The 21,729-nt window shown below is 30.7% G+C and overlaps 3 protein-coding genes across 6 annotated transcripts in view; 2 read left to right on the top strand and 1 right to left on the bottom strand.

Annotated features, from left to right (window-relative positions):
• Positions 1-1,436: 1,436 nt before the first annotated feature.
• The window catches only part of LOC123260797, a 67,217-nt gene continuing 46,924 nt past the window's right edge, over positions 1,437-21,729 (bottom strand). For 2 of the 4 annotated variants that reach the window (XM_044722163.1, XM_044722151.1), the window contains exons 2-3: positions 9,622-9,872; positions 1,437-6,547 (exon numbers count right to left, since the gene is read on the bottom strand). In XM_044722163.1, the coding sequence (XP_044578098.1) occupies positions 5,261-6,547; positions 9,622-9,789 (1,455 nt within the window). In that variant the 5' untranslated portion in view covers positions 9,790-9,872 and the 3' untranslated portion in view covers positions 1,437-5,260. Of the gene's footprint in view, positions 6,548-9,621; positions 9,873-17,389; positions 17,477-21,729 lie in introns of those variants that run through there. The other 2 variants (XM_044722171.1, XR_006508521.1) reach the window with 2 other exon arrangements.
• Positions 10,504-14,722, top strand: LOC123274999 (outer dynein arm-docking complex subunit 4-like). Its single transcript, XM_044742870.1, has 4 exons — positions 10,504-10,738; positions 11,674-11,949; positions 12,206-12,629; positions 13,722-14,722. Exons 1-4 carry the CDS (start codon positions 10,504-10,506, stop codon positions 14,653-14,655), a joined length of 1,869 nt encoding a protein of 622 aa, XP_044598805.1. The 3' UTR covers positions 14,656-14,722.
• Positions 17,093-19,597, top strand: LOC123274992 (outer dynein arm-docking complex subunit 4-like). Its single transcript, XM_044742856.1, has 4 exons — positions 17,093-17,250; positions 17,418-17,699; positions 18,271-18,988; positions 19,034-19,597. Exons 1-4 carry the CDS (start codon positions 17,093-17,095, stop codon positions 19,595-19,597), a joined length of 1,722 nt encoding a protein of 573 aa, XP_044598791.1.

Here is a 21,729-nt window from a genome sequence, read left to right as displayed (position 1 = left end):
CGAGAAATACAAGTTATGTGTGATTATTGTATTTATAATTTTTTTTTATTATTATTATCGTTAATTATTATTATAGAGACCAAAAATTAATGAAGTGTTTTAAAAATTTTTTGATTTCCGGTCATTTAGATAAATTTCTTTTTGTATTCAATTAATAAACTTATCTTGATAAACAAATAGAAAAAAATAAATTATTAGTAACTAAATTTCCATAAATTTTAAAGAATGCTTATTTTTTTTATTTTCATTTTTCTTTGAATTGTTATCAACTCATTAAAGTTAATATACATTAAATATTCAAGTTTAGAATAATGCACCGATACTCTCTAAACATGAATTAGTGAAAATTCACTGGAATAAGTGAATATTCACTTTTTCTAAGTGCAAATCGAACCACAGTGGTACGATTGGCACTTCTAAAAAGTGAATATTCACTTATTCCAGTGATTTTTCACTAATTCATGTTTAGAGAGTATTCTTTCTTCATTCATTTTATTGTTTTAAGTGAAATAAAATATATAATATTCAGTCGTGTTTGTATTGATAATTATAATTGATTTTAAAGTTATTGGAAAAAAGAGCTGATAAAATTGATTAGATAAAAAAATTTAATAGAAAAATTGTGTCTATAAATCGTAAATAAGTATTGAGTGATTGGAATGTAGATTTTCTTAAGTAAAAATATTTAAACAAAATTTTATTAATTATTTTCGACATTGTTGTAATTAATCATCAATAAATATTTTGAAAAGCGTTATTTAGGCTCAAAAAATCAGAGTTTAATATTAATGTTATTTATAATTATTAATTTAATATACATCTAACATTAATTATTTATATTTTATAATTTATAATATATAACACACAATATTATTTTGTTATTATAGATCATTTAATCATTTAATAGTTTAATAATATGTTTACTCTTCATTTCTTCAGCGTTATCGATTTCGTTTGAAACTCTCTCTCTTTCTCTACAATAACTTGCTCAGAATTTATGCTAACGAAAAATATACATGTATATTAAATTATACTGTGATATAATTTTATATAACATATACTTTTCTTTAGTAATCGACAAAATTACATTTAAAATTCAGTAATGAAATTAAAATTACATACCCTGTTACAAATGAGTAGATACTAAGGACTTAAGTAATTACATATCATCATCTTCGTAATACATATAATAATTTATCGTTAATATAATGTAATTAAATTTTATAATAATATATTTATTCATTTGTTCATTCATAGTAATAATATTAATAATATTCATTTGTTTCATTAAATTTATTAAATTGACAATCCCAACGCGTTTGGCCAGTGTTATTTCAATTAACATGAACGTTGCGTGGATATTTTTCAAGTAAAATATAATAATGTCAATCATATACTTTGTTTTTTATTCATTACAAAAAATATGTTTTTTTTTCTTTTCATTTTACCTTTATTTTTATTGTTATTTTATTTCTATGTATTCATTTTGCCACGCAGAGCAAGAGTAAATATGTATTGATAATCGGACGTAAAAAGCATGAATAAATAAATGCGAGCATTCAATTCTCTTGGATCGATAATTCAAGTTGAATACAATTTGAAACTAAAAAATAAATAACGATGAAAAAAAAAAATGCTTTTCTCTCTCACTCGTTTTCTCTTTGCAATTTGAATTTTGTAAAAAAAAGTTCTGTGTCAATTATAAAGTTATTAAATTATTAAATAAGTCTTTGTTTTAGTGACATATTGTAATGTTATAAATTATAACTTATAACTTATAATTAATATAATACTGTAATAATATTTTGCTTACAATTAGCAAGCTAAAGTTTGTAACTATATTCAATAAAGTTTAAAACTGTCCAAAACAATTCTGAAAATTTAGAAAATGTTTGGACAGTTCGAAGAATTTTAATAAATGTCGTAAAAACCCTGGGAAAGTTTAGAACTGTCATCCGCAGTTTAGAAATTTTTTGAATTTTTTTGTAAATTCAAAAAAATTAAAAAAAATAATGATAATAATAATAATAAAGTTTAGAAGTTGGAAGTTAAAGTAATAATGCATTGTTATTAAGTATGTATTTACCGTAGTAAATACTAAGTTATTTAAATTTGTCTCTTTAGTGAAGAGAAAATAAATAAAAAGTCACAATAGATAATGAACTTCAAAGTATTAATGATGATAATAATCAAAAACAAATTACGTAAGAGAGGAAGAGAGTGAGAGAGTGTTTTATATATATACGATTATCGTTATATAGTATCCTTCATACTTAATCAGTTTTCATATTGAAGTGAAGGCTGGAAACTTGGAAAGCTCACTGGGTAATGAGCACAAGTCCTCGTCATAGAATAAATTTGTTTTATGCATACAGATACATATATCTATATATACATGTGTATATATTTTATATTGTGTATATATGTATATAATTAGTAGCTAAGCGCATTGGCTCAGTTATTTCCTAACGACAATATTATACACATATATTATATACCATTATAATAATTATACAAGAGTATTCAAAGTGATTGGATTATAAATTTTTTTTATATTGTATCGAAGCTTTGTACTGCTACAAGATATATATGAAGACCCGGGCTCATATATATATTATTTTATGACTATTATTATAATTATTATTATGTGCCATTCTCGTCATTAAAATAGACACAGTGCTCTTTGCATTATTAGAAAGGGAGAAAATAAAATAATGTGTGCGATTGTCTTAATTCAAAGAAATTGTTGACCGACTCAATTTTTTATTTTTTTTTATTCTTTTTTAGATATAGTAGAATCGTGACTGCGAATAATTTCAAGTAATACTGAGCAAATAAAATAAATTAAAAAAAAAAATACACATTATCTTCTGGTTCAATAATATTAAAATGCATGTTATTGTAAAAATAGTAAAAATGTAATTAATTTTCGTGCATTAATTAATTATTAACTATCAATTACCAACTACAAGTTTTGTTTGCTATTGCATTAATGATGTAATATCGTAAAAAAGATTTTTAGTTTTAATTAATACCAATGAGAGATAAAAAAATTTACGATACTTGTTAGCTTTATTGTTTGTTCAAATTATTTTTTGTACGTTTATTGTAAAGTCAGTGTGGATATAAGCTTTGTAAATATCGACATATGAGAGATTAGTTTACAACATGTAAACAACATTCAAATTGTTTAAAGCAAGAAGTGCGCAAATTGTGCATACACGCTTGATGTTACTTTTATTTAAAATTTAATTAATATTCACTATGACTTGATATATATATTCATCAATTATAATTTAATATAATATAGTATATTGTAGTCTATAATATGTATATGTATATTAATATATAATTATTAATTGATAATTGTAGGTACAGATTTGTATTTTTGTTGTTAACGCATAACGATTTTTCGTGTTCACGTAGAAGAGCTTGCGCCAAGTGTTTGCCGATAACAAACGGTAGATCCTTGAGGTTGGAACGTATCAATTGGATTAATAATTAATTTCAAGCTCTTGGCGTCACATATGCGCGAGTCTACGTGATCACAAAGACACGATATCGCGCTAGATTATTTATTAGTAGATATGTACAAAGTATACAGACTCTCTGCTATTAACTAAAACGCTATGCGTCTCGACAAAGTTTTTGGATATTTTTCACTTGTGACGTTGCTTGTTTGCGATCATATAACATTTTAGTTCTTTCAAATTACTCGCTGCTTAATATTTTAGTGATTGATAAATAAATGTTTCATTTAAATATATATTTATATATTATAATTGGTGCTCAAAGTACTCGTATTAAATAAATTTACCGTCAACTAATGAAACTTTTTTATTGAATTTAAATTCCCCCGTAAATGGATTACAAGAAAGAAATAAAAAAAAAAGGATGCGATGAAATTTCCGGTTAATTTCCGTCACGTATGTAATGGAAGAGTGAATTGTTAATTGGTGATAAAAAATAGATCACCGATTCGATTGGATAAATTTGTTGTGTACAGAGAGAATTTAACACGGAAAGAACAATTTATCGAATAGTTGTTTCCGTAAATCGTCAATTCACAGTTGTCAAAAAACTTTCACTAAATTACAACGTCATACTGTGATGAATGTCTGTCTGATTGATCTACTGCTACCGAAGATATTACCTTTTATTTCATTCTGAATAATTGATACTTTAAATTTCGAAAAACCAAATTATATTCTCAAAATCCCTGATCCAATTTAACCCTTTTTATTGTTTCATTTTATTATGTAACATTTCTATCCAATCTATAACTTTCGCTATAAATTCCTTTTTCAAGTTCTTAATTATTAATCATTATAATTATCATTAAAATTTATATTATTATTATTATTATTATATTATTACGATTGGTACTCATTACACATCTATAGTAAATACAGTAATGAACTCTAATAATAATTGTTGATCGATCATTAGATATATTTAAGCGACCGTTTATACATAGATGAGTGAAAAAGTCTTTTATTGTTTATATATTTATATTTCATATATAATCAGAAGAAAAATAAATAAAATAAAATAACTTTTATCCTGCTGACTGAAACTTACAAGTAGATAGAAGTGTAATCGAAATGTTGCTACCTTAATTTACTATAATAATAATCATAATAAATAATTACTATTATTTTGGTTGATTTGTTCCAATTTCATTAGAAAGATAAAATAAATTTATGTTTTGTTTGCATTCCGATTGACGAAAATCAACTTGTCCATTCAATTCTCAAAGCATGTCACTCCTACGTGCAGCCATTTTAGCAGCCCTAGAGGCTAGAGCCCCGAGAGAGCACACTAGTCCGGCAAGAGTTTCCCAGAGAGTTGGTCTACGTCTCTTTTGATTAGCAGCCTGACCACGCCAGTATGAATCCGTAAATCCTGGAAAGTTTCGTGAGTATCCCCTGCAGTTATTATTGTTGTTGTTATTGTTATTAAAATTATTATTATTATTATTATTATTACTATTACTATTATTATTACAGTTATTATTAACAGGATCAGCAGTGGATCTAGACCTTGGCTGTTGTTTGACAACTCCCCGTCCTTGCCTGGGGTCAATCTGAACCAGAGGAGAAGAGTCACGATAGTAGGACTCCCGACGCATCTGTTGTTGGATCTGAACATTGCTGAGCCGCCGGTCCATCAAATTAACAAGATTCTGGTGCAACCTCTGGTCGTTTTCCTGGATGATAGGCAGCTGGTGGCCGCGTCTTGCCGGGGATCGATCGACTTGTCAGGCGTATTCGGTGTCAGTTGAGGCGGACCTTTCCAAAGCACCGGCATGGGTTGAGTGCTGGGTGGTGGGTGGTGGCCTCCCTTGGACCTCTTCCTGCTGCTGGGCTTGAGCGTACGCAAGACTTTTCTGGTAGCTAAATAGTTGTCGCTCCAAGCTGTAGTTCTCGGCTTGTAGAGCGGCTATTTCGCGTCGCATCTGCTGGTTATGGACCCGACAAACGTCGTCATACTTGTGGTAAGTGGCCTGGAAGAGCAAATGGCTTTCATTCCACTCGAGCCTGACCTTCAGCTGACCCTTGTTTGTGAGAAAAGGACAGTGGTCGTCGTTAACTTCATTAACGCCGAGCCTCGTTTCCATAATTATACCCTCGTCAGCAGCCTCCTGAGAATAGTACCGGCTAAATGGGGCTCCTGGCAGGAGAATCGTCTCCGCGTCCGGATCGTCCCCTCGTATCAAGTACGCGGACCAGCAGATGTACCTCAAATGGTTCCTCGGAACGTTGTGGATGTCTTTGTAGACTAAATGGAACCTGACAGTGTCAGAGTGCAAGTCTGCGCGCACTGCCCAGGCCTGCTTGTCGCGGTCGTAGCAAGGCGCTGCTGGAAGCATTGTTGGCCCTAGAGCCTGGACCGCGACCTCAGAAAATGTCCGTGCTTCAATCATCTCCAAAGACACACGCAACATACCTTTGTGAGCGATGTCTGACCAACGGACACGGGTGTGCCAACCGTAACCTCGGCCCTCTGCGTCTGACAGGTCGTCGATTTGACCTGACTCGATTCTTCGCTCTCCTTCGCCCAGTACCATGCTGTATCTCACTCGACAAGGGTGGTCGAAACCCGTCAGACGGATTAGGTAGACGCTCAACTTACCCTCTGAGCGCGGCTCGTCTTCTTTGTTGCCTTGGGGATAAACCGCCAGATTCCAGTCGAATCCGCCGAATGTGAAGTAAGTTGTCTCCAGTTTGTTGGGCTTTGCTTGCCCGGTTGTAAACATTCCTGTGGGTAGTCGAACCTCTGCTGAAAAGACCGTTCTGACGTTTGCCATCGAGAGCTCCAATTGAAACTCCCCGTTGGTGTCCGCAAAGTTTCTGCTGTATAAATCCGATACGGGTATGTAATTGCGATTCCCTTGAGCTGGTGCATCGTAGGTAAACTTTACTCGCTTTCCAGAGAATCCTTCGTTTACCGAAAAATGCTCGCGGTTTAGAAGGGTGAATGTAAAGTCCACGTAGACTCGCAGACCTGGAGCTGCTCCTCGCCATACTAGGTATACTCCTAATACCTGTAGATTTTAATATTTGGTTATTGTCTTTTGGTTAAGTAATAATTACAAAATTTTTGATCAAAAAAATCATTTTTAAGAATTTGAGATTTAAATTCAGCAGAAAAATTATTTCGACGTTCTAAATAGCAAATTGTCTAACTACATTTTAGAGAATCTTCTATTTGTACGAAAAAAAAAACAATTAGTTCAAAATTTATTATCACTTTAAAAAACCATTTAATATCATTAATATCTAATAGAGATATAATATTTAGGTTTGAATCATTCAAATAATTTGTAATTGGGTTATTGCTACATCAAAATGTTAAAAAATCACCCTCTAAAAAATAAGGAGTTAGACAAATTGCTAATTAGACCATCGATTTAATTCAGTAAATATTTTACTTTAACTAAAAACAATTTTTTATTTATAAAATTTTTTTCTTTGATTCAAAATGATCAAACTAATTCTTCAAAACAATGCTTTTGGAGTGAAAAAAAATACTTTGATTGGGGAAATTTTGTTGACACATGAAAATGTATCTCGTGAAAAAATTTTCTGGTATAACCTGATATGCTCATAAATGGCCGTATTAAAACTTCTGATATGTCAATAGATGGTTTGATGATTAATATAAAAATTATTCTGATCAAGCAATATCAGGTCATTTTTAATTATTATTGAGAATGTATTGTCTTATTTAAAAAAATTGATTAAAATAATTTTTCTTTGATTAAAATGATTTTTTTTTTTTTTGATTAGTTAATTTTTTTTATCGGTGTAGTAATATAAATTATAATAAATTGTATTCGATTAAGATTGTTGGGCATTAGAGCAACTTGAGTAAATTTAACAATGCAATGATATGGAATTATTGATCAATTTGTATAATGTACATCCCAAGTCTTTCATAATATAGTTATCAAATCATTGGCAAGTATTAACATAAATTTACATACACTACATTATCATCAATTAAGCCTCATTACTTTATTAATAAGTTTGTGAATTTATTTAAATGATTAAATTAAAATTTTCTGTTAATTTCACATGGTAAAGCTACCTAAAATTTTTAATTTCAAATTATTTATAAATTGCCGATAAAATCATAAAGCTCTCTAAAAGTTCATTAGAAAAAAAAATGAATATAAAAGAACAAAATTAGTAAAGAAAATTTTTCAACGCTTGGAGCCACTAGAAAGTTGGGTGAAAGTTTAAAATTTTCTTCTTGGTTTTTTAACTCTGGAATAAATTATTATGCCTCGGTGTGATGTAAATGACCGTATGGTGATTGTAAACGGTAATTAGTTTTTACTGAGCACGGTATTTAATTTTTTTAAAGTACAATTAAGACTATCACACCATCTCTTGCAAATAATTAACATTCAGTAGTCGAAGTATAAAAAAGTTGAAATTTTAAAATTACATTGTAAGTTTAACCTTGTAATTTTACAACAAATGTAATCAAATGTAAATGTTTAACACGGTAATAATAAGGAACAAAGTAAAGGCGATTGTTTTGAAACAGTAACCGTAAAAGCTAAAAGCTCTTTCCAACCCTTTACTCGTAATTGTGATTGGACCGTTGTCAGCCGAGATCTTACTAGAAATATTAAATAGTTAAATGCAAAGGACCAGAAAGAAAAAGGTTAGAAAAACGTAAAGAGAAGGCTTTAGCTTTTGTATTGTGTCTGCATGAATACTCTGGTATAACCACCACTGAATACTTTGGTAAAATATGAAAAAGGTACAAATTATCGGTTTATACTTTATGCTTTATTTTGTGGCATTGTTAACAGAAAACCTCTAAATATTCGTAAGAAGCTTACAGTCAAAGTTATTTTCGGCTTATGAAAAAATTATTACCGCTTTTTAAATTGGGATATACATTAATTAATTTAAATGAACTTCACTGTTCGGGCCCAGAAATTTCCTATTTTATAATTTATAATCTATAATAAATCGCGTTACTAATGTCAAAAAAGTGTACACAGAAAAAAAGGTTTACTTAAGCCAAGAAAATATTTTTCTTCCTAATTATTTTCTTGATCGAAAAAAAAATTTTTTTTTACACAAGAAATTTCATTTATTTCAACATAATTAATTCTCTTTTGTCCTGAGAAAATTTCTCTCTTGCTCCAAAAAATTAAATATCTCGATAGAAGTAAATTTTCATTAATATTTTTATTGATTAACATGTCAAATGGGAAAATCGAATAATATTGAATCATTTTTTTTCATTCAATATGTATAATTGCACGTTAAAATAATATAAAATGGGTATCAAATATTCTCGAGAAAAATTTTCTCAAGGTGAGAAAATTTTTTTCTCAGCTGAAGTAGGTGACGCTGCTTCCCTAAAGTATCTAAAAATCTTGATCAAATATAAAAATTTATTGTATCAAGTATTTATGATAATTTTAATTGAGAAAAAATTACTTCCACCAAGAATATAATTTCAAGAAAAATTTTTACTTCGGCCAACACAACTTCGGTCTTCCTTCAGGCACCCGAAAATTTTCTGGAGCCAAGAATTTTGTTCTCCAGTCAAGAAATTTTTCTTTCTGTGTATCATTAGTTATACGCTCTTATGGTTTTTGAAAATTTTTTTTTCTTTCATCGACTGAGAAATGTGAAAATTGACTAAAATAATGAAAATTTTTATAATATTTTTCTATAGTAAATAAAAATTCTTTAAGCCAAAAGGGCATCCACAAAAAAATCAAAAGTTATTTTTTAACTTTCTGCTTCAGAAATTTAATATATCCATTTTTGAAAATTTTCAGTTTCTAGAACCAGAGCTGTAAAAATTTTAATTTCGTAACTGAAAAGTTAAAAAATAAAAATAACATTTTTTTAACATACAGCCTTTTGGTTTAAAAATTTTTTTCTCTTAAAACCAAAAAGGCGTATATCAAAAAAAAATTATATATTTAATTATTTCAGTAAATTTTTACATTCTTGACATTTCTGAGATAATTGAGGAAAAAAAAATTTTTCTACCTCCTTTTGGCATTAGGAACGCGAAATAATAAGTTGAATAAAAAGCGCCTTACTGTAACTAATACTAAATAATAAATAATTATCGTACCTTGTCCCCTCTTGAAAACGCTACAGCCCATTTTTGAAATCCGCAAACAAGCTCCTTGCTGGTGACATCTCTCTCGGGATCTCGTACAACGCTTCGTGTTACTACAAAAGAGAAGACCCGCGTGCCACCGCGATCTGGTAGCTGCGCGAATCTGTACAACAGAGCCATCACCGCATCACGAGATTAAACTCCAAGTTTCCCTATTTCTTCCCGATATCTTTTTTCAATCCCCTCTGAGCTGTCACGCGCACCTGCAAAATTTAATTTAACTTGTCCTAAATCTTAAATACCATAAATTATATAAAGTCTTATTTTAAATAAAACTTAAGAGTTAACTAATATAACAAATAATTGCTAATTAATCTCCGTATAATATCAATACAGATGTATGTATTTATCAACTGGGTATATAACAACTGACTAATGAAATTGCTCGCGTTGACAACAATATCTGTTTATCAACCTGTCTGACAGCTTTACAGCCAATACACATGCTATCTTCACTGCAATAATTCAGCATGTAGGTTAATATTGATTTTATAAGAAAAAGAAAAGAATTAAAAAATATAAAAAAAGGTAAAAAGTGCAAAAAGATACGTCTAAATTACAAAGTTATTTATCAGGTAATTGGATAGCTATTGATAGCGCGGTTATTTTTTTCCATTTAAATGAGGTTAAAACTTGACTATCGTTCATTCGAGCTCGTATACCGAGAAAAGGTATTGATTTTATTTATTTATTATTTTCTGAACTTTTTTTTTCATTCCAGCAGCAGGAAATCTTTGAAAGTCCAAGTCGCTAAATTAAACATTTACTAGGTCGCTGATATTCTGATGCATTATCGCTATCACTATTGATTTTGCAGTAACTATAAACCCAATCATGTTTCCTCGTAAAGACTCGGAAGCTTTGAAGCTCCTTCGCGAGCTCCATCGCCAGTGGGGTCTCAGATTCAATAGGACCCATCAGTATGAGCCGGCAGTCGCTGCGTTTGAGAAATCACGGGAAGAAGCCGGTGAAGATGATCCGAGAACCCTTCTGGGCTTAACCGAGGCATTAGTTAACTTGATGAGATACTCTCAGGCAGATACTATCTCCGAAAGATGCTTACAGATGGGTATGAGATTTTGAACTTATAAGATAAGGTTAGAAGTTATTGATCACGAATTAATGATGAAAAAAAAGATACTTGATTCAAGAAAAATATTCTTGAAAATTTTACTCTTGTTTCGAAATATTCAGCTCGAATTAATTTAAAGATTGAATAAAGATAATAAAAGAAAGTCATAGCAAGAGAAAAAAGTTCGCAATTTAAAAATTTTGTGAATTTGACGAAGCATTTTACTATTTTTAAAAAAAGTAAACAAATTTCATCCAAAAATTTCTTGAAACGAGGATTATGATATAAGGTAACGTTGATAAAAAACTTAATTTGATTCAAAAGACAAAATTTTGAACAAAAATCATCATTTTGAAGTTTTATCGTCTTAAATCAAGCAGAAAAATTCTTGATTTAACAAATTGCTCATGGTTTAAGTTAATTTCACTTGATAAAAGAATTTTTCTTATTGATTTAAGATAATCTAACTTTTCAAACTCATGTCATTGGTTCAAAATTCTATTTTTTAAATCAAATTAATTTTTTATCAGTGAATACATTACTGATTTGTTTAAAAAATTCTCGGATTTTCCTCGTTTATCAAAAATGAATCAGATACTTCTAAAAACAGTTCAAATCAAATGTTTCTCCAAATTTTAACGATTTAAAATATATCAAATCGAAAAGATGAGTTTGAAAACAACAAATTCTTGAATCAAGACATAGTCTTTTCTTGAAAATAATTTTGTTCTTTGATCAAGAACAATTCTCTTAAATCAAGTCGTTAAAAGATAAATTTCGTGTAATTAGCTGTATTTTCTCTTTGGAAATTTATCAACCTAATTAACAGATTCCACAGAAACGTACCTCAACATTTATTTATAGCTAACTAGTTACTAATTGGAATTTTTAAGCAGATACTCAAGATGCTAACTAATTTTTCACTTCCTTAGCGCCAAATAACCAGCTGGCTAAGTGGATGAGGATAGAAACATTATACAGGATCGGGGAATTCTCGAAAAGTTTGATCTTAGCTCACCAGGCAGGACACTCGTGCCGTTATCCGTTTGAGGATGCAATTCATCGTGCTAATGAGACAGTTGAAGATTGCCTGGGATATAACACATTGGAGGATGTTTTGGTAGCTCTAGTACCTTGGATGAAGAAGGTGGAGAAGCGGCGCAACGACCTGATATCCAAGTTGTCGGAACTAAAGGATGAGTTTGAGGGTACTTGTCTTAAAATTCAATATCTTGGTTCTATTCCAAAGTTTTATCACTCGAAACTTGCCTAGATTATTTATGGCTTATAAAATAGTGTCTTGGAAAATTCAATTACCGAGTATCATAGATTTTCATTTTCGCTGGTTATACTCTAGATTATCATATCATTTGTTATTTTCACTTTTGGTGCAGTAATTTAAAATTTTTAGTTTGCAATTTAAAATTTATTTATAAAGTAATTTTCGTTTTGTTTTTATATTAGGTATCGATGAAGATCACTCTCGATTTCCAGCAAATGATCCTGATTACCAGCGCGACTATCGCGCTAAAAAATTCAACGACATGCTGACACGCAGGTACTTGGAAACGCTAGCAGTTGATAAGTTTTTTGCTGAAAATTTATTAAAAAATCCGGGCTTGAAAACGGCGAACGAGGAGACTAGCCAGAGGCTAATAACAATGGCACAAGAGCTCGTGACAGGATCCAATAAAATAACGGAAGTTAATCGCCTTCGGAAGCCTCTTTATGTCTATTACTTCAAAAATAAGATTATGCCTCCTTATTTTAAACGGACTAAGTTGAAAGATAAACAACTGCGTAAAGATAATATTGTTGTCGAGGCTAACTCACTTTTTATGAGGCTTCACAAAGCACGTATGGAGCGTGACTACAAAAGCTTCTTCATGTAACTAACTAACTAATTAATTAATAGTTTTAATTTTCATAAAATTAAATTTAATACCACTTTTGTTTGATTAAGCTTTGATAACCTCTGGCTTGTCGGAGAAATTCATTTCCTCTGAAAGTATATTACATTCGAATTTTTCCTTCATGATTGAATTGATATAAATATGGGTAAAGTCGTAAAATATTGATGCTATAAACACATGTATTGTTTATTTCACTCTTACAAATGTATCGACTCCTGGGTTCTTCATTTTTCAATTTGTAAATTATTCTTGTATTGATTTCGTATGAGTCTTTTTTTATTGGGCTCGACCCTTATTAAGAAGATAAATAACTCTTGATTATTTTTTGAGGTGGATCATTTTCTTCGACAAGTCAAAAGGTTCTTGGTTAAAATATCCGACAACGAAAATATTCGACTTATAGCATCGTAAAGAAAACACCGGATAAACATTTGCTTGTTTAGGAGCTTTTTATGTTTACCTCTATAGAAGTTACACATGAAACGTAAACTTTAAAATTGTCACTTTGCGTGGGAAAACTTGATGTGTCGCTTAGAATTATAAGATGTAATTTCAAGAGTGCGTTTGGATGGTACATCTTAACTTACATTAAGTAAATTAAATATTGCATAAATGTGAAAATTTATTTGATTGAAGAGAAAAAATTTTCACACTTTTTTCTCTTGAATCTTTGTATAAGAAAATATTAAAATTTTGAATTTTTACAAAAATTAATAAATAAAAAAAGGTTTAATAATTGTCATTTTTAAAATCTCTAAATACCCATTTTCTAATTTTTAAACAAGTTGAAATAATTTTGTTATTTTTATCCAAAAAAAGAAATAAAAAATTTACTCCGCAGAGTGAAATCTGTTAATAATATAATTTAAATCCGTCTCGGAGTGAATTTCACTTCCGGAGGAATTAAATCAATTGAAAATCATTCGCATTCACTCCGAAAATTTTTTACAGTGTGCATGAGCTTGGTAACAGAAATTCAAATATTTTCGTTACAAAATAATTTCATGAAAAATTCACAAATTAGCTTACTAAGAAAAAAAAAAAACCAATTGGAAATAATGTTTCAGGTATGTCGACAGAGTAAAAAATAAATTTGATTCATACAAAGAATGTATGTTCCCGATGAAAAAAGAATGTTTAGAGGAACTGTACAGAATGATATCACGAGTGTACACGGACCCTCGAGACGTGACAAGTATTAAAGATGAGAGAGAGAAGATCAGATACTTAAAGCATCATCTTGGGCTGCGCGAGAGCACGTTCCCAACAGACAGTGATCTTGGCTGGGTACCGTACACCCTTCAAAGCCGGAAGAAAGCGCCAGAAGTATTCAGGAAACGTCTGGCACTGGCATCCGAGCCGCTGGAGCTTGCGTGGTTATTTCACGAGTTTTCCAAGCTCCACGTTGACATGAAACTTCTTGATGCAGCTCGTTATTACGGTAAAAGGTCACGAGACATGGGTCTACAAGCTCAGGACGACATATGGGTATTAAATGCCAATCATTTGATCATGAAAATTGAAATTCAGTCGAGGAATAAGAATGAAGCTCGGGATGCTGCACTCTTGGCTTACTGGTGTGCTAAAAAAATTGGCCTTCACCACTTGATTGACTTTTACAAGCGCGTTTTTATCTTCATCAGGGACGTCGATGTCGAAAAGTTTTTCACTGTTAATACCATCACCATCAGAGAACGCATGATGGTCAAATTAATGCCCAGAGAGCTGAAGCGCGACATGGATCTTTTATTGCAACGCGTAAATGTCATCCCAGCTAAACGGAGATTGTCGGTAATGCCGGGATGTAAGCCCAAGGATCATCGTTTCAAAATGCCTTGCAGGAGAAATTCAATACTAGAGCAACGTCAGCGCCCGTATGCCCATCACAAGAGTCCATTTTCCAATCGCAATCGAGAAATAGAAATGAGATGCGATTTAATACGACAGTCTGCTCCTTCACGTGATATTCTTGGTTGGATGGACTTTGAAGATTACCTCTAGCATATATATTATATTTGTATATCCTATATTATATCCCAAAATGTGGTTATTCATGCCATACATCAAGAATTTGTAGATAAGAATTTGTGAATTCAAATAAAAGTAATATAACTTTGAGTTAAAATATATATTTATATATAAATAACTTCTAGCAGTGTAATATTACTGGTCATATTTTATATATTTTATCGGGAAAAAATTTATTTACCAAATATCTCTACTTAAAGTATAAATAACATTATACTAACTTCAATGTTTATCATTTTGCACGTAAAAGATTATCGTATGATATGCAAAAAATATCAAGAAAGGTTACTAAATTTCTATAGTAAGAATTTCATATTTTTATTTAGCCAACGTCAACATTTACAAGGTAAAATAGTTCATTTTAAATGCAATAATTAAAACGAAACTTCAATTATTGATTTAGTGCTTTTTATTTTTTAAAACAACAATTTTTCAAGAGCGAAAGTTACTATTTACTAACTAACCGCTATAAATCATCTTTTTCATTGCAAATGTTGGTTTTTATACTTTTTTACATCATGCTTCATAATATTTAATGTTATGCCGAGCCTGAGTCCGATGTATCATTTGAAACTCTAAAAAATAACCCGTATCTCAGTAAATTTGACTAATTTTTTCTGTATGCATTTTTTGAAAAAAAAAAAATATATATAAATAAATATCTGATATCATAAATATAAAGGAAAACAATAAATTACAATTGGGCCGTTCTTTTATTTTAGTTGTTTTGTAAAAAAACATTTATCATTTATAGTGCTAAAACTGGAAATGATTAATGATCGTTGTAATTGAGTTCACTTAAAACGGAAGCTAGATATAAATGTCAACTGTACTAACGACTACGTTAATTTTTTTTTTCGTTTTTGTAGAATTTATAGGTAATAGACTGGACGTAGGATAAAAAAAATGGATGCTAAAAGAAAAAATAAATTTCATTTGGTTTATTGGATGCAAGCGCTTGCTGCACTACTTTTCTGTCAAATGTAATGGTCGTTTTGGTGAGGCAATACCGTGTTTAATAGCGGGTGTAGATATATATCTGTTTTTGTAATATATAGTACTATATGTATAGGTATCTGACAAATGGCAAAAAAGAGGGACAAGACTACAACAAAGTTATCTTGAAAGCCAGTAGCTTCGATTAGGAAATCTCGTTACAATCTGCTACGCTCGATTTCGCTCCTTTTACCGGGATTCTTTCGTCGGTTGTAAGATGGCAACAGTTCTGTGATACAAATAACAAAGACCAAATAAAATATATTTATATAGGTTTGATGTGAGAGTTGGGATTAGGTATCAGTCAAATCTTTATTATGATAGAAATTATTTATTTAATTGAATGTTTTATATTTGTAAACTCGAACGGTAAGATTCAATTTTTTTATCTGAATTTTAATTTTTAAAAAATACCATTTGGCAATCAGGATAGAAGTAGATTTTCCAGAGATCAAAAGTTTTCAAAATTCTCAATGCGAATGCAATAAAAAAATTTCGATAAATAATTAAATTTTTAAATTAATTTCGATAAATAATTAAATTTTTAAATTAATTTCGATAAATAATTAAATTTTTAAATTAATTTCGATAAATAATTAAATTTCAATAAAATTCGATAAATTATTACGTTCAAAAGTTAATTTAAAAAGAACTGATAAAAGTGTAATAGTTTCTAATTTAAAAAAATTTTTAATTCCTGCCATTTCTGAACTATCCGATCTATTTGAATCATCTTCGATTTTGAAAATTGTTTAAATACCTATGTTAAGTTTGATGAAGATCAGTTAAAAATTGTGGACACTATATGTTGCATTAAATCGTAAAAATATATATACTGTAAAAACTTTCAGTGTAAAAATGGCCCTTGAGAATTTAATACGGTCGCATGAGTATAAAAAGACGATGTGAAATTTTAGTGGCGTGAAAATTTTGTTTGGGTATTTTTTACACGGTTTTATGTACTTTTTTATCACTGCTTTGTGTCATTATGTAAAATTTTATTCACAGCTTTATTTCTCTGTAAAAAATTTTCTGACATTCCCTAATGTTGTGCGAAATTTTACTGAATAGCAAAATTTCGAGAAAGTTTTGTCATGGGGACAACTTCAATAAAAATTATTACGGTAAGTTAGAAATTCAACTTTGTGACGGTAACAACTATGAAGTTATCAATTTAAAAACAAAATTATATAATAACCAAAGCTTTTTTTTTTTTTTTTTTTTTTTAATTAAAAGATAATTTCAATTTTCACTGGAGGAAAAATTTTGAAGTTATCCTTTGAAAAAAAAATTTTTTTTAATTAAAAACAGTCGTGTCTTTAATATCATAAATAAAAAAGAAAACATAACATAGATACAACATAGATGTCAAATTAGCTGTCAGAAGTGGTTTCCCTGTTAAGTTCACTCAAATATGGATTTCGACACTACAAATGAAGTTACAGGCATGTCTTACGGGATGATGACGGAATTGGAGAAGCTGTTAAAGTTAGAGGAACGCATTAAGCAGAAATCAAAAGGCCGTCAATTAGCAAAAGCTTTGCATGAACAAGCAGATCTACTTTACAGCAAGTAAATTAATACAGAATAATCTGATCCAATTGAATTTAATACAGTACAGTAGAATGCAGTTATATTCCAATAGAATATAATTTAGCGATCTACTTGAGACTTAATCTAAAGCCTGGTGATGAGAAAATTTAATCCCTACTTTGAATGTATTATTGTGTCTATCACAGAGGGGATTATGAGACAGCGTTGGTCCTCTACCATCGTGCGGCTACTGCGGATCCTCGAGACACCAGTCATAATGCAGCGGCTTATACGACGTCCAGAGCCATACGCTTAGTGACTTCTGCTGCTGGTGATGCCAAAACTAAAACCACTTATTTGCAAAAAGCTGTGCAGAAAATGATAAAAAGTCATTCTGTGTTGCCGTCAACGTTATGCCCGCCTGATGTCGCCACCGAAATTCTCAGCAAATCTCAACATCCACTTGATGATGTCAGCACTATTCTCAAGTGAGTATCTGCTCAAAAGTTATGAGTGGATGTTTACGATCATGATACACTGTAAAAAATCGGAAGTGAATATGGATTTAAATTTGAAAAACATCCTAGTACAAAGTTTCTATATTAAAATATAATTTTATTCAGCTAAAACAAATTTCATATGCCATATTACTAACAAATACTTCAAAAAATTTATCTCAAGTTTAAATTTAAAAATATCCTATATTATAAAATAGATGATAGTCTTGAAGTTAGTCAAAGGTCGAAACTCGCAAAAAACGGGCCACGATTCATTATTGGTTAAAATTTAGGCGCGCGCGTAGCGCGCTATTCAAATTTCTAGTGTACTTTATAATTGATAAACGAATACTTAACAACTGTTTTTTATTTTTATTAATAATCAAAATTAAAGAAGTCAATTCACGGAGTTTTCTTTTATATTAATATTATAAATAAAATTATACTTGAAGCGAATATAATTTTAGAGGGATTAAATTAATTAAAAATCATCCACTCCGCAAATTTTTTACAGTGTAGATGTAGGAATATAAATAAAAAAATGCTACATGATTCTGTCCAGGTGCCTGGATTCACAAGTTAGCTTTTCCGGAGAATGCGTAAAAGATGCGGCTAAAGCCCGTATCCGAAAATCGAGTGCCTCGAAATTGATGCTGAAGCGAAAGTTAAGCCAAAATGTGGATTCGGCCTTTAGATTTAGGTTTGTAGATATCAAAAGGTCCTTCGCTGCCGGCGATTGGGATAAAACCATCGAGATAGGACGAAATTTGTTGCTGCAAAAGAAGATCATAAAGGACTGTAATTGTGTGGTAAATATTTATCGATATGTCGCGTTGGCTTTTGTTGGAAAGAAGAGACATGATCATGCGATCGTTCAAGTTTCGAAAATGATACAGACAGCTAAACAGTCAAATGATATTAAACTCGTGTCTCGATCACTTGCAGTACTTGGGAAAGTCCATCTGACTTTTGGACATGTGTATGCAGCTGCTAAAGCATGGGAGAGACTGAATTCGGATATTACGGAACCTATAGTGAAAGCTTGGCTGGTTCATGAAATTGGTAGATGCTATTTCGAGATGTCTTACTTTACGAAAGCACTGGAGCTTGCCAGAAGATGTGTTTCATGTTCAGAACAAGCGCAATCGGGTAAATGGCTGTGTTATGGTAAACTTCTTGCTGGACAAACGCTTGTTGAACTCGGTCAATTAACCCGAGCCCTTGAATCTCTGAAATTAGTCGCCGAAATGGCCGGCAAAGAAATAAATGACGACGATTTGGTAAGTTATGTCAAGAATTTGATTGAGAAAATCTATTTTGTTCAGCGAGAAACATTTAATCGTCGCAATTCGAATGTAATTGAAAATTCTGTTAAATCGTTATCGTTTAGTGGTGAAAGTATGAAAAAAAATGCTGACCTTTTGAGAAAAGTTGATGACAAATTGAATCAACAGAGCGTTAATAAAAATAACGGATCTCGTTTCGTCGATAAGTGGAGAAGAACTTTAACCGAAAGTAAGAGGACAATGATAAAATCTGAGTCTTGTGACTTTTACTCGTCTAATGTAGTTACGGAAAACAATTCTAAGACAAGACCAGTTTTTCTTGCACTTGACGATTTAGAGAAAGAAAATGGAACGGAGTATCAGCGACAGGAAATAACTGAAGGGAAAGAGGAGCTGAGAGAACAAGGACAAGAAGGATATAGTCTGGCGACGTTATCAGATAAAATGTCACCAGGACTTACAAAACTTGAATCTTTGAAACTATCGTATCAAATGAAAGTAAAAGATAATAAAAAGTTCAAACTTGAGGAGTGTTTCCAAATGGACGAAGATCACTCTGATAAGTCTATCTCAACAAATAGAACTTATGATGTAACAAAATAAGAAGACACCGGGTAGTATGATATAACTTGTTCATTAACTTATCCACTCTATCGTCACTCAATTCTTGTCCAACCTCGTCAAATAATTAACTAACTTTCAAGCATATATAATGACCCTTTATCATCTTCATCATATCTTTGTAAATCTTTTTCAAAGTTTGCTTATTTAATTATTAATTAAATTATTAGATTTTGATTCAATGAAATTGTTTCTGAGTATTTATGACCGTTGGACTGAATTATTTTGTGGACACTAAAGCTAAGCTACTGTAATAGTAAGTGTGTTATTGACAGTAATATTATCTTTTATTGTCAGCCATTAGAGCAATAATGTATTTTGTACGTGATACCTACATATATATATGTCTAGTATGTATGTATATTGGATATTTGAACGGTCCAAGTTTCCAAGAGGAAATTTCATGCACGCGTGCATACAATAAGCGAGCCCGCATTTCGTGCACATATCGAATGATGTGAATAGCGGGCGTGATTTCACGAGATTGTCCCGGACTACCTGTTGAGTTGTTGATATTCTAAGGCTTCTACTGACATACTTGCTATGTTTTATTATGCACATGTACACACGAATTTTACTGGCTCTAAAATCAAGACTATAACTTGGGACAAGCTATTGCTAGTTAATTTAGAATTCACCTAGCTTTATTTTCACTTTAACTCTCATACTGGTACTGTTACTCATTAATTTCCTAAAGCTTATAATAGTGAATACTGTTAATTCCGTGTATACACCGACACTTTAATGAAACGATTGTGTACTCTAAAATGTAATGATTAAAGTTCTGGGTCGGGGATAGAAAAGCATTCATCACTGTCAAACGACAATCTATTCATAAAAAGCTTTTAAAAAAAAATTTTTTTTCTCAAAAGAATGGTTGAGTACCTCGGCTTCTTTTATTTTTCAAGGTTTTCAAGGTATTTAGTGTCAGATTCATGTTGGAGGAAAATGGGGTATTTAAAAATTTTTAAAACAAAATTTTAGTCAGAGTACTACACTGAAAAAATAATTACTTGATTTAAAATAAATGTTTTTGATCCAAAAACAAATTTATTTTGAAGCGAGTTGATTGAATAGATTCAAGAGTTTTTTTTTGTCTTAAAATCGTTTTCTTAGCTTGAGAAATTTTACATTTTTAATGTAAAACTCCGGTAATTCGAGTAATGGGAGTGAATAATGCGGACTAAAATTCACGCCCAATTCACTTCCGATTTATTATAGTGTAAAGCCAGTTTAAATAGAACAGTTCAAGATTAATAGTACATGTACAAATTTACCTGTCAACTTCGTTTGTTAGAATGATATAGTCGTTTGGAAGTTAAATAAATGCAACTCAGAGACTTACTAATTTAACAAGCAACAAGATACTAATCTAACCAGAAAAAAAATGTCCTCTGGTGTAGAACATGGATTTTGTAAATGAAGCATATATAATTACAACTTCCTAGTTTACATTGAGTTTTGTTTTGACTATCTAACTAAGCATTTGAGTTTGTTACTTCAATGCAGATTTTATGCAAACAATTTTGTTCTACAAACACAAAAGTCAGTTGCAAACATATTTTTATTAAAATTCTTTTCCACTATAAATATAAAATTTTTAAAATTGGATATTTATTCTAAAAATAAATCCCCAAGTATAAAAAATAAAAATCTCAAGAAGAAACCACGATATCTCATTTTCCGCGAAACCGCAAGTATCCGCAGCTAGCTGTTAACTTTAATACAACACTAAAGATAAAAAGTTGAGTTTTATTTTCTGTAGAATTACAGTATAGTCTCAGGCAGAATAAAACTTTAAATATCCATTAATATTTATTAAAGTTGTCTACATAAAGAACATTGAAATCACCCCAGCCACTTTACGAGTAATTTACTCTATTTAAATTTACATATTCTCGATATTTTTTTAACGGCCCTACTCTGGTTTCTGGTTTACTTTTAACTCCCCTACCTACTATTCAGAACACTTAAATTTTCATTGAGACGTTAACTTAATAAGTAAATATTTAATTCATCGGGCGTATAATAAATTTTGGGTAAGTTATTCTGAAATTGATCGTTAGTATTCATGGGCTGGTCAATTTAGTTACAGAGTAGTGGTCGGTTGCTCC

This window comes from Cotesia glomerata, linkage group LG1, assembly GCF_020080835.1.
Source record: "Cotesia glomerata isolate CgM1 linkage group LG1, MPM_Cglom_v2.3, whole genome shotgun sequence".
Taxonomy (NCBI): domain Eukaryota; kingdom Metazoa; phylum Arthropoda; class Insecta; order Hymenoptera; family Braconidae; genus Cotesia; species Cotesia glomerata.
Note: the sequence above shows the minus strand (reverse complement) of the source record. Positions and strands in the feature narration are given on the sequence as shown.